This window comes from Carlito syrichta, unplaced genomic scaffold, assembly GCF_000164805.1.
Source record: "Carlito syrichta isolate Samal-C Ts95f unplaced genomic scaffold, Tarsius_syrichta-2.0.1 Scaffold295875, whole genome shotgun sequence".
NCBI classification, from domain to species: Eukaryota; Metazoa; Chordata; class Mammalia; order Primates; family Tarsiidae; genus Carlito; species Carlito syrichta.
Window position 1 is genome coordinate 41,947 of NW_007239971.1, and position 13,153 is coordinate 55,099.

General features: G+C 34.5%; 1 protein-coding gene across 1 annotated transcript in view; it reads right to left on the reverse strand.

Moving 5' to 3' along the window:
• Positions 1–304: 304 nt before the first annotated feature.
• The window catches only part of SEMA3A (semaphorin 3A), a 525,999-nt gene continuing 513,150 nt past the window's right edge, over positions 305–13,153 (reverse strand). Inside the window, exons 19-20 of the mRNA XM_008054520.2 lie at positions 5,793–5,935; positions 305–3,780 (exon numbers count right to left, since the gene is read on the reverse strand). Coding sequence (XP_008052711.1) covers positions 3,325–3,780; positions 5,793–5,935 — 599 coding nt within the window. The 3' untranslated portion in view covers positions 305–3,324. The remainder of the gene's footprint in view (positions 3,781–5,792; positions 5,936–13,153) is intronic.

The following is a 13,153-nucleotide window of genomic DNA, read 5'->3' on the forward strand; positions in this document are numbered from 1 at the left end:
TTCAATAACAATCATCTGGCATCTTTGTAGATTCTGAATAAAACCAACCTAGCTATGATAATGACACATTATAAAAATTTATCCCCACATTTCCTTTCTAGGGATGACACAAAAAAAGAACAGCATTTAATTTAAAGGGCATACAATTCACATCACCATAAATAGAGAATCCAGTTTACAGATGACTACAATGAAGAAATCTGTGGGCTAATTATGTAGCAACTTGACTGGTTCTCAAAATTTTCCAAGCTATGTTCCTTAACACCATATGTTGTAGGGAACAGTAACGACATCTGAATTCAAATATTTTGAAGAAACGTGTATTTAGCAACTGAATACATGCTAAAAGGAATAATTTACAGCAGCAGTTTTCATTACATTTTTCTTTTCAGTTTTCTAGTTCCCATCTGAAATGCAATGATAAATACAGATATGGAACATATTTCCTACCTGGCAAAAACATGCTTATTGAATGGGCACACACATTTTTGCCCTTAAATAGTACATAAACCACCTTGTCACCTGTGTGGGAAAATCTTGCATTTTAGGGTGATGTTGAACACATTTAAATGGAGTACCTATAGAAAATTTTATTTTACACTGTTCTTCCTCTTTTTTTCCCAAAATTATTTACATCTCTTTTGCCTAATGTGTAGGTAGCAAAAATATTAAACACATACCATTGAAAATCACTAAATAATACATTAAAAAGAAGCATTAAGTGTGCATACACATGCGTTTACATTTTACATTTGATTTCAACTGGGCTAATTTATTTGCTGTGATGCATCTTTTTCATACCTTGAGACTACTGTTTTACTTTTCTTAAGGTTACATGAGTCTCTTAAACAAGTTTCATTTCTGATGATGCATGCATATGCCAGTCTATTAAAACTGAATTATTAAATGGGACATTAATTCTTTTTCGTGCAAACTGCCCCCTTTCAATACACATTGGCAGAAGATTATGACTGTATAAGTTATTTATCTGCAAGTTATAGTTATAATTTTCTTTGAAAACTTAGACCTGATGGTATATAAAGACATGCCAGTAGATTTGTTTTTGTGTAACCTTTAATTGAGGTCTAGACTTTTTTCGATTGGCATTTCATAATGCTAAACAAAATGCATTCCAATTTTGGAAGACATCCATGAAGTTATCATATAATCTCTATCCCTTCAAATCCTTTATTTTAGGACTAATGAGAAATAAGATACTTCTGCTATTGCAAATTTGTTTCAGCTGCAAATTTAGAATGAAAAGCAACACTGAATTTTAGTACAGTTAAGACTCTCTATGAAAATAACTGAATGATCTATTTTTGGAGCACTCTTTGTTCTTGAATTTATATATCAAACACTATTTTCTGTATAAGAGTGTGTCCTTCAAATAATTCAACATTTCAGCTTCCACTTGAGGATGTACAGTACTTCCAAAAGCAACACCATATTAGTCAATGGAGCCTAAAATTGAATATAGATTATTTTTAGGCTTTTATTTGAAACAAATGGCAACAAATTGTTTATTCAAAGCAATCATTAAAAGTGAAACATGAGCTTCCATCTGTGAAATATTTCAGCTGATAGGAAATAAAAATTCACTGTAGTGTGAGGTGAGAAACTGATGCTGAGTTAATTAGAATCCCAAGACAGCTAGAGTCAGAATTTCAATTTTGATTCATTAATTAGTAATAAGTTGTTTTCTTTGCATTTTTGTACATGATGAAAAACTTAGGGAAAGATTTCTGAAAAGGCAAGAGCAGTGCACAAAAAACCCTAATGTAATGCTGAAAGTCTTAAATATCTTGAAGTCAGTGATTCTCAATTAATCATCTTAGGACAGTGAAGGAGACAAACCTTTAATTAGAAATCTTTTACCTTATTTTGTAAGTTGTTGCAGGAAAGGATGAGTTTTACATCTTTTAGGTCTGGGTTGCATCTTGGAAAAAATGTTTGTATAAAAGTCCTTCCCATTGACACTAAAAGAGACATGTGTTCCTTGTACAGATAATTGTCCTAAACAAGGTAAATTAAGAGGCAGCTAATACAGATGTAAACAGTTGGAAATTTTGCCTTTAAGATGTTGTTCCAAATATTATTGATCTCTCTCTTTTCAAAAAAATTAAATGACCCACAGATATAATTCTTAGTGTAATTATGAGAGAGATTTTGTTTGTTTGTTTCAAATATCATGCAGGGATTCAAGCACAGAATTAAAAGTTTCTGGTAACACTATATTAAGACAATGCTCATTATTCTCATGAGATATACAGTTCCTTTTCTTTTCATTGATCCATTAGATACAATAAAACACATTTAACAAATCAATTTGTTTCTTCCTTTTTTGCTGGTTAAATGCTCTGTTTTTTCTAAGAATATTATGCAGGTTAAAATTAATTTAGATAATACTTAAAGAAGGGGAGGTGTGAACAGTTTCCATTTGTGTGATTTCTTCAGAGATATAAAGCATAATTTATATTCTGGTTTTAGAAATTGACTAGTAATGATGTATACATGTTTCTAGAGCAATATCAGCTATCTCTCTTACAGAACTGAAAACAAAATGTCAAAAAAAAAAAGAGCAGCTCACGATTGGAATTTGTAAAACAAAAACTACATAGCACAAGAATTGTAAGACAAAAACCTACTCTAGCTTAGAAAACAACTAATTTTTCTGCATATTTGTCATGGTACATTTAAATTATAGTTTTAATAAAATACATCTTTAGATCAAAGCTGAAAGAAGACATCAGTAGTAGATCAGTGTATTCCAATTTTCTTCTGGATGATGGATGGCTTTATGTTTTTGATATTTCCACAGACCATTTCGTTCGGTATCATTTTACTCCTCCAGTACATAAAAACACAAGGGCTGGTAGACAAAAAATATCCTTGAACCCAACCACGTTTTGGAATATTCATCAGCTCAGTAAATCCATGCAGTTTATTTTAAACTTTTAGTTCAATAAAATGGCTTTGCTGATGCAGTTTTTCTCCTTTAGATGGCAATATGGCAAATGACATTTTTATTTCTCAGGCAAAGAAGAAAGTGAGACCTATACAATGAAATCTCATAAGAAACATTAAGTCTGCTAAAGGAACATCTGCATTCATCTGTGATCTGTTAGGCGTTGGTATTAGGAAGAAAGCCTGTTAAGAAAGTTACTCATGGATTTAATTTATAATTGGTGGAACTCAGTTGAATTTTCCACCATTGTAAACATCCACATAATGCCATGAAAAAAGTTAATGTATATTGCATTTTTTTCCAGTTATTGTCTAGGCAAGTTTCTACTTGTTTGAGGTTTCTAGAGGTAATGCAGATCAGACACTCCTGGGTGCCCTCTCAAATTCGTGGGTCCTCCTGTTTCTACCTTTCTTATTTTCCTGTAAGTGCTTCCATTTGTTACTGTTCCCTTGGGTATGTCCTGGCCTTTGCCGACGTTGTTTTCGGTCCCTTTTCCACACTTGTTCACAGAACTCATCCATTGTGTTCAGGTTGGGGTGGTTGATGAGCTGCATGAAGTCTCTGTACCAAACCTTCTGGCTAGGTGTCATGCTGTTGGACATTTCTTTGGTCTTAGAGCCATCCCCATCATCGTCTTTATGAAGAAGTTCTTCCAGATGCTCTGTGTCAATGACTTCCAGGGTCACTTTAAGAAGAGTTTGCATGAACCCGTGTTCCACGGCATGACAGAGGTAATTGCCTGAATCCTTCCTTTGTAGACTACGAAGCAGAAGTCCTTGTTCTGTCCTGATGATATGATCATCTACTCTTATCTAGCAGGAAAAAAAAAGTCTGTATAAAACATACATGTTTGAAAGAAATATAAGACCTGATGCTCTGTGCCAGTAAAATTTAGATTATGTGTTGAGGCACATCTTACCAGTTAATAACATTTTTAATTTAAGAGAAAGGATAACATTTTCCTATCAGACAAAAAAGAGTTTTAATACAACATGTCAATTATTTTGAAGACGTATTGGAAAATATTGGTTGTGCTACCATTTTAATAACAGTTTTATTCTAATAATTTAAAACATTCAAGATCACTGGACTAAAGGCAAAAATGAAGTTTAAAAATGTAATAGTAGGAATATAAATATGGGTGAGAATTTAATGTTCAATATTGAAACTGGAACTACAGAACCATGAGACTAGAAATCACTGGGGCATTAGAATTAACTTACAAGATTTCACAAAATGAAAAAAAAACCAAAAACAGTTGAACAAGCAGAAGGAAATGGAGATTTCATGCTTAATAATGATATGTTCAGTGTACTGGATCTTGGATGGGACATAGAAAGGATACATGCTCTTGAATATTTCTAGCATCATTTTTATTTTATTTTTAGTATAGTTTGTAATAGATATCTCAAAAAGCTTGACCTGGTAGTGTATAAAATCAATCCTGGTGTTTGTATGATGTAATTATATAGTTTATTTTTATTTATTTTTGAGTTGGAGTCTCACTCTGTCACCCAGACTGGAGTGCAGTGGCCGCTCCTGGCCACTGCAGCCCCGACCTGCTGGGCTCCGGCAATCCTTCCGCCTCAGCCTTCCAAGTAGCTAGAACTACAGGTGTGTGCTACCACATCTGGCTAATTTTTGATTTATTGTAGAGATGAGGTCTCGGTAACTTGCCCAGGCAGGTCTTGAACCCGCGGACTCAGGCAATCCACTCGTAGGTTCAGGCAATCCACTCTCCTCAGCCTCCCAAAGGAGCAGGATTACAGGCTGACCACCGAGCCTGGCAATTATATAGCTTAAAGGCTGCTTAAAATGTCAAAAAAAGATAATAGAATAATCTTTCATTTGTTTATATTCCTATTATTTTTCCTTATACTCATGTTTGTAAAAGTGAACATAATATATTTTACTAATCAATAGTCGTATTAGTTGTATTTATGCACTTAAGAAGCTTTAGAGGCTCAGATTACTCACTAAAATTTTCTGTATATAATTCTTTACAGAGGAATAAGTGGATCCTTTGAGGAGGAGATCTGTCTGATACTACTTTATTCTTTTTTTTTTGAGTTGGAGTCTCACTCTGTCACCCAGACTGGAGTGCAGTGGCCGCTCCCGGCCACCGCAGCCTCGACCTGCTGGGCTCCGGCGATTCTTCCGCCTCAGCCTTCCGAGTAGCCAGAATTACAGGCATGCGCTACCACGCCTGGCTGATTTTTTGATTTATTGTAGAGATGAGTTCTCGCTCCCCAGGCAGGTCTCGAACCCGCGGGCTCAGGCAATCCACTCACCTCAGCCTCCCAAAGGCGCAGGATTACAAGCTGAGCCACCGAGCCCGGCTTTTATTCTTTATAACAGAGTTGATACCGTGTCCCCAGATCCCGCATCCTAAATCTGCTACTCCCAACATCCTCCTTCCCATTTGAGGAGGAAAATAATGGAGAAAGAAAAGCAGGCGTGTATTAGCAGAATCAATTGAGCAAAGTTTATAATTAGTAAAAGGATTTGATTTTATTGTGCATCAATATAGATTAAATAATTGCTTTGTAGAGAACCACAGTAAGACGTAAGGAGACTTTAAAATATATATCCAAACAGCTTCTGGAATTGAAATTTTCACAAGGTCATCTGTTTCTCTAACTCCTAAAGCAAAGTCTGTTACATAATCAGCCTGCAGTGAATATTTGTTTAATGAATCAACTGTTGAGTGGTTTGGAAGAAGATAATGGTCCTGAGTACTTTCTCTTTCCTCAAGTCTAAAATTTTGGGGTCACTTAGTGGGACATGTTAGATAGAAATAATACAGTCAATTTCATTCCTGTACCTCTTCTTTCCGCTCTTCATTTCGCCTCTGGAATTGCCAATAGACCAGTGCTCTCTGTGATTTCGGACTGCATTCCAAAAACGTGCTACTATTTTCTACTCCATAGATGATTCTCTCCTCAAGGCTGTGGCCATGGTGATTATCTGGCCAGTGATGAGGAAATGAAATGAGAAAAATGTTAGAGAGAAACCTCAACTTTCCAAAGTATTTATTTGGAAACTCAAGAGATAAATGCTTGCCAGGTTGGAAGTTGTTTTCAAATTGACTGAGGATGGCAGAAAGTCAAGGATGCATGATTTTAGAACTCAAACACCTACCTGAATAGACTAATCATTTTGGTATGGGTTATATAAAACATATACACAGATTTGTCTACCAGAAAATGGCATTACATTAGCAAAATCAGTCATGTGTGCAGTATCGCTATACATCTTTCTAGTTCATGACAGTCCTCTACAATAAATTATTTTCACTACTAAACCCTGTGCTCTGACTAATGGGGCCAGATTGTATTGTAATATTCTTGAACACAAGTTATAAGACTGGGTTTTTGGAAGCAAGGATCTATTTCTGAGAAATTATTTTACCGTTTTGTGTTTGTTCTTTATATGAAAAATTAAATTCACCAACCAATAATATTTATCTAGCATTTTACCGAAGGTAGAGTTCAGGATGTTTATACTCCTAAATAATCCACAAGTTTGTTCTGAACATCTTTTGGTGTGAAATGTTTGGGATGGCACAGAAAAAAGATGTACAATTATAATGCAATGTGGTTTCAATTGTTCTTATTTTAAAATGACACATCTTTTATTATTTTCAAGAATTAGGCTATGAAATATGGCAAGAGTATATAATAAAATGCAGTCATAGGAAAACTTGTTTCCTGATTAAGTTTCTATTATTTTACCCTTCATGTAACCTCCTTCAATGTGGTAAATGAAACACAGTTCAGATCAAAAGTACAACACAGGGAGTCTAGGTAAAACTCATTTAGAGAACAAAACTCCTTATTATCTTGTATAATCCTGTTTCCATTATGACATCCTGTACAATCTGGGACTCATTAAATTAATTTAGAAAATAATAAATATATTTTCACATGCATAGAAAGCTGACAGTGTAGACAGATGAAAATTTTTTGCTCTCTACTTTAAACTCAGCTAGAGTTTTAATTTAAAAAATGTTTCCCTCTGTTTTGTCATCGCTTTGACAGTTTTATTCTTGTCATCATCAACTGAATAGTTTTGTCTGTCATAGCCAATGATTTGCTCTCCCTAGGTTTACAGCTTTCTGAAACCCTGCCTCCACACAATCCCTAGGCAAAGCCCATGGTCATCATCTCCCTCTCCCACTTCACTTCAGTCAACCTTCTACCTCCAGTGGCTATCTCCTTGGTGTCAGCCTCAGTGCCTGCTTCTCCGTTGCCTTAGGTGTGAACCAAAACTCCTCTAATATTGGGAATTATGTACCTTCTTATTAAAAAGATCAATCCCTGGAAATAGGAAAAGATAAGAAATAACTGAAATGTAAAGAAATAACACTATTTAACTGATCCCCAGTCACATTGTTTTAATATTGGACATGTATTTTTTCATATGTCAATATCTGCATTGAATAAAGTAGTTTGCTTTTCTCTGAAATTAGTGCATCTTGAATTGAATAAATATGGAACATGTTGCTGTGCTAGTTTGCAAGATTATCTGCTTCCTGGGATAGAGGTGAATTGAAGTGCTATGGCCAACAGAAGCTGGAAAATCGTTCATGATTCAGGAGCTACCATGAAAAATTAGAATGCTTTGTCACAAAAGTTAATACTATTTACATTAAATACATATTTTCTGTTATTTGTTCAGTGGTTCAAACTGGTTTTGTTTTTGTTTTTGTTTTTGTTTTTGTTTTTTTTTGAGTTGGCGTCTCACTCTGTCGCCCAGACTGGAGTGCAGTGGCCGCTCCCGGCCACCGCAGCCTCCACCTGCTGGACTCCTGCGATCCTTCCGCCTCAGTCTTCCGAGTAGCTGGAATTACAGGCGCACACTACCACGCCCAGCTAATTTTTTGATTTTATTGTAGAGATGAGGTCTCGCCGGCTAATTTTTTGATTTTATTGTAGAGATGAGGTCTCGCCTGCCCAGATGAGCCGCGGGCTCAGGCAATCCACTCACCTCAGCCTCCCAAAGGCGCGGGATTGCAGGCTGAGCCACTGACCCCGGCGTTCAAACTGTTTTGATCAAGACATCTTTTACATTTAGGAAGAGATTTTTCATTTAATTTCTCTATCTGAATGAATAACAATATCTATAACAGCATAACATGGAAAAATCCACTGAATTTAAAAACAGATAATATGGTGATCTGCCAGTGTCTCCTGTCTCAACAGTCATGTCTCCTCAGCCCACTTTTCTCTTGTAGAATCATAGGATGATAATTGACTTGCCTCCAAGGTATAAGTAAGCTATTGTTCTCAAACCTGAAATTCCATTTCAATCTTTTGAGACATTAGTTGACACAGCTAAAAAGAGTTGTATAACTTGTATAATAGGGCAGAAAAATGTTTTGATACAAATGTACCATCAATGGGTACTTGTACAAAAATCACTAAGTTGTCTTCTTTCCAATTAATGTGATGGAATTCTATTCTAGTTGGTCCAAGAGTGTTCTGGTAATCTTTCTTATAGTCCTAGATAACCTTCTCAGTTCTTATTTTCTCTTCAAGATATCTCAGTAATGGCAAACTTTTACAAATTTCCCAGAAAAAAATAAAAATAACCCTTTGAACAGTAAATATTTTTGTATATTTTAAAAAATGTTATTTTATCTGTTACTTCTCTGTATAGAAGCTACTATAAGACAGTATTTGATTTAATAAATAATTTTTACAACATTGTTTTTAGTTTACTATTGCAATCTTTCAAGGTCTTTTTCAGGAAGCATCATGACATTTGAATACTTTCTCACCTGGTTAAGGTATGAACCACAACTAGTGAATTTGGTTCATTGGCTTGGTGCTTTTAGTTAGTTTGCTTTGATAACTAATCTTACTGATACTGTAAGTTCTCATTCTCCCTTAAATTGACCCTTTCCATCTCTCTTTTATCCAACAAGAAGAAAGAGAAACATCTTCTAGCTAGAAACCAGTGAAGCTAAAAGTCATGTCATTAACTATAAATCATAATCAGTATGCAGAAACATAATCAGTATACAGAGTATACGTAATCAGTATACTGTTGTATTTCTTTGGTTTAAGATTCTACTATTTTGTGTTTTTTTAGGTTATGCTGCCATCAGCACTAATTACAAAAAGTAAAGTTTTTATTGAATATATTTTTTTCCACCAATTCCTCTGCCACAGAATGCTTCTACTATAAGCCTCTTTTAATTTAGGACCAGAACTTTTATTTAAAGTAGCCTCAGTCAAGCACCCACATATTTGGGTATTCAGATGTACTAACCTGTAAACAATTCTCTGTTAACTTCTCAACTAAAACTTTATAAACAGATACCTAATACAATTTTTTTTCTTTTGAGAAAAAAATTCTGGCTTACACTCCAAGCTGGAGTGCAGTGGCAAGATCTTAGCTCACTACAACCTTGAACTCCCAGGCTCAATCCTCCTGCCTTAGCCTCCTGAGTAGCTGGGACCATAGGCCTGTACTACCACGTCCACTTGCATAATTTTGTATAAGATAGGAAAATTAGAAATCCAGTAGCAACATGCTTCTATCTCCCTTCTCCTTCCTCGATGCCAGAAAAATTTACAAGCAGGAACAATATTTTGATTCTTATCTTCTAACCTTATCAGATTATTCACTTTTTATTGGGATGCCAAACATACTATCCATTTAAAAAATTATGTTTAAAATTTATAGTAGGCGGGCTCTGTGGCTCAAGCCTGTAATCCCGCGCCTTTGGGAGGCTGAGGTGACTGGATTGCCTGAGCCCGCGGGTTCGAGACCTGCCTGGGCAACTTGGTGAGACCTCATCTCTACAATAAATCAAAAAATGAGCCAGGCGTGGTAGTGCGCGCCTGTAGTTCCAGCTACTTGGAAGGCTGAGGTGGAAGGATCGCCGGGGCCCAGCAGGTTGAGGCTGCGGTGGCCGGGAGCGGCCACTGCACTCCAGTCTGGGCGGCAGTGAGACTCCAACTCAAAAAAAAATAAATAAATAAAATAAAATAAAATTTATAGTATACATATAGTAATTGCACATATGTATGGGGTGCCGTGTGATGTTTCCATACACGTGTTATGTTATATAATGATCAAATCAGAGTAATTATAAAAATATCCATCACTTTAAACACTTATCATTTCATTGTGGCAACAATTTTCAAAATTGTCTCTTCTAGGTATTTTGAAATATCTACTATATTGTTATTTGCTGTAATTATCCTTCTGTCTGCTATCAGTTTATTAAAGCAAACAGTTTTACATATAAATGGCAGCATAGTATAACCTTATTTTTAAAAGAGCATAATATTCCAGTTCTTTTTTAAAGAATATAATATTGAACTCACAGTTATCCAGTATAAACAAAAAATCAACTAAGGAAATGTTGATTATAGATTTCCTGAAGGATTTGAGTCCTGAAGGATATAAAAGGTTCAGGGTAAGAGTAATCTAAAATCTCCCTCTGGATTAAACCAGTGATCTGTGAGCAGTTTACAAGGAACACATCATGTTAATTGCATCAGATAATTGATTTTATTAAATTGTGTTTGGTGGGGTTTCCCTGACCTGCTGGGTAACTCCTTTAGCATTACTCTGTACTGTTACTGTATTTATGTCACAGTATTGTTGATTATGGTTTCACTGCATTGCAGTATTCTCTGTATGTTCACCTTTGGGAAATTTTTCTTGCTGGTTTTAGTTTCCAGGAAGTATTGAGTGCCTGAACAATTGATTATTTTTAAAAATTTTTATTTAACTTTGTAAACATATTTCCTCTCTATATTGACTGACAAAAAGCCATTAGACAAATTTATGTTTTATCCTTATAATTTCTTGGTAATTTTTTTTCTTGCCACATGCCTGGTTTTGTTCTGTCAGTATAATTGGTTGGTCTGTGTGGCATTGTTGTTTTCTTTATGTCATCTTTATTAATCAACTGGAAATTGTCTTAAATATCTTAAGTAATGTGTCATTTTGCAATTATAAAACAATGAAAAATTGCATAATCCTGTAAAATATATTATTTGTTCTTAAAATATAACTGTATACAAATGTGTATACTTAACCCTGAATTGTGCCTCACATCTTTAAAATAAAAAAAAGGAAAAGAGGAAAAAATATCACTATATAAAATATTAGTACAATGGCAGGCCACAGAAATAGTCATAAACATGAGAGGTAATATTATTGTTATTGTTGTTGTGATTGTTTCAACTATTAATTAAAAACTTAAAATAGCCGACCTCGGTGGCTCAGCCTGTAATTCCGTGCCTTGGGAGGCTGAGGTGAGTGAATTGCCTGAGCCCGTGGGTTCGAGACCTGCCTGGGCAGCTTGGTGAGACCTCATCTCTACAATAAATCAAAAAATTAGCCAGGTGTGGTAGTGCGTGCCTGTAGTTCCAGCTACTTGGAAGGCTGAGGCAGAAGGATCACCAGAGCCCAGCAGGTCGAGGCTGCGGTGGCCGGGAGCGGCCACTGCACTCCAGTATGGGCAACAGAGTGAGACTCCAACTCAAAAACAAACAAACAAACAAAAAAACTTAAAATAATTTTTTGGGAAGTCATAGTAAGACAAATTATAAAATGCTTCTTAGCATTAATCCTTCTCTCCTACTGCCATCAAAGAAGATATTTCTTCTTCTATACTTACTAAAAAAATCTTTTTACTCTTTTCCTTAGAGCACATGTAGTCTTATTTGTTATAATTATTGTTAATCTGGTTATCTCCTTCCATATTGTGTGTTCTTTAATCCTGGGAGAACAGTAATCATAAACCTTTGGCTGATATTTACTGAACAGCAAATTCAGGAAATTATGCTGAATTTAAAAGCTGAAACCTCATGTAACTTTGATGTTCTCAAGACATACAGTCATCACACTTACGTAAAAGAAATAATTAAAAGTTTAATCAATCAAAAATGGCATAGGATGTATAACCTTAAAGTTCAGTATTTTATTGAGCTGCTGGTAGATATAAGCATTTCAAAGTTTTTAATTTAGTAAGTTTCATAATGTTATAAAAGTTAATTTGAGATTGGGTGGGAGCAGAAGATGACTAATTAAATATATTCAAAAATCAAAAATTCCAAATATGGAATAAGAAGAGAAAGAGGATCAGGAAATCATCTAAATATATATTCTCACACCTTTAACAAGACCTGTACCAATAAAGGATGTCCAAGTCATAAGTAATTTTGTAGATTTCCAGAAAGCAAGCAATCTTACTTTAAATGATTTTAAATACATTTCACACTAAGAAAGCAACTGTTTTGAAAATAAGCTTTTGTTATGAAAATTACCGATAATCAATAAGTGTATCTTGTTAAATTGGCTTAACAAATTCTTGCGGGTTCAACAATCTGAATGGTTAGAACAAAATAATTCAGAGAAACAAAACATTTAAATTATTTTAAGAGCACCACAGAGTGTTTGGATAGCACAATGTTTCAATATGTTGCAGCTGTTAATGACAAGAAATAATGTTTTTAAGGAAGCAATCTTCAATTAATCATTTCCTCTTTTAGTGGAATAATTTATGGAAATGAAATGAGGCTAATAAACCAGAAAGAATGGGAGGAAAGAAAGAACTTAAATAAATTGCTTCCTTTTGTAACAACAAAAAAGTCATGATATCCATCATTTGGCCAGAAATATCATGTTGCTAAAGACCTTATTTAGCATTTGATTCTCTTCCAATATAGCAGAAACAGAAGGCATCACATTTCAGCTTTCCATTTATTTCACTCTCCATTTTAACCCCATAAATGTCTCCAAGATTGAAATGTTAATAATGTAACTATCAGGAAATTTGATGTCATATAGAAAAGACAATGATGGATGAGGTAGTGAAACATGTAGTCATTCAATTTTGATTTGTTATCAATTTTGATGTTTTTTTCCCTTTACCAAAAGTTGAATTTTACAAATAAATAAATATAAAAGTAAAATAATTTAGGAGAAGGTTAAATGAAAATAAGTTATTTAAAATATTTATTTATGTTGTTTAACAATTACAGTTAGTTGCTAGACTACATAAAGAGAAATGCAATTCTAGTTTTTTTTCATTACATTGCAACTTTAATATTTTTCCCAATAATATTTAGTGTGAAAAGTCAAGCACAGGAGGAAAGGAAATGTTTGCCCATGAAATTATAGTGACAGAGAAAACTGTAGCAATGCATAATTTAAGCA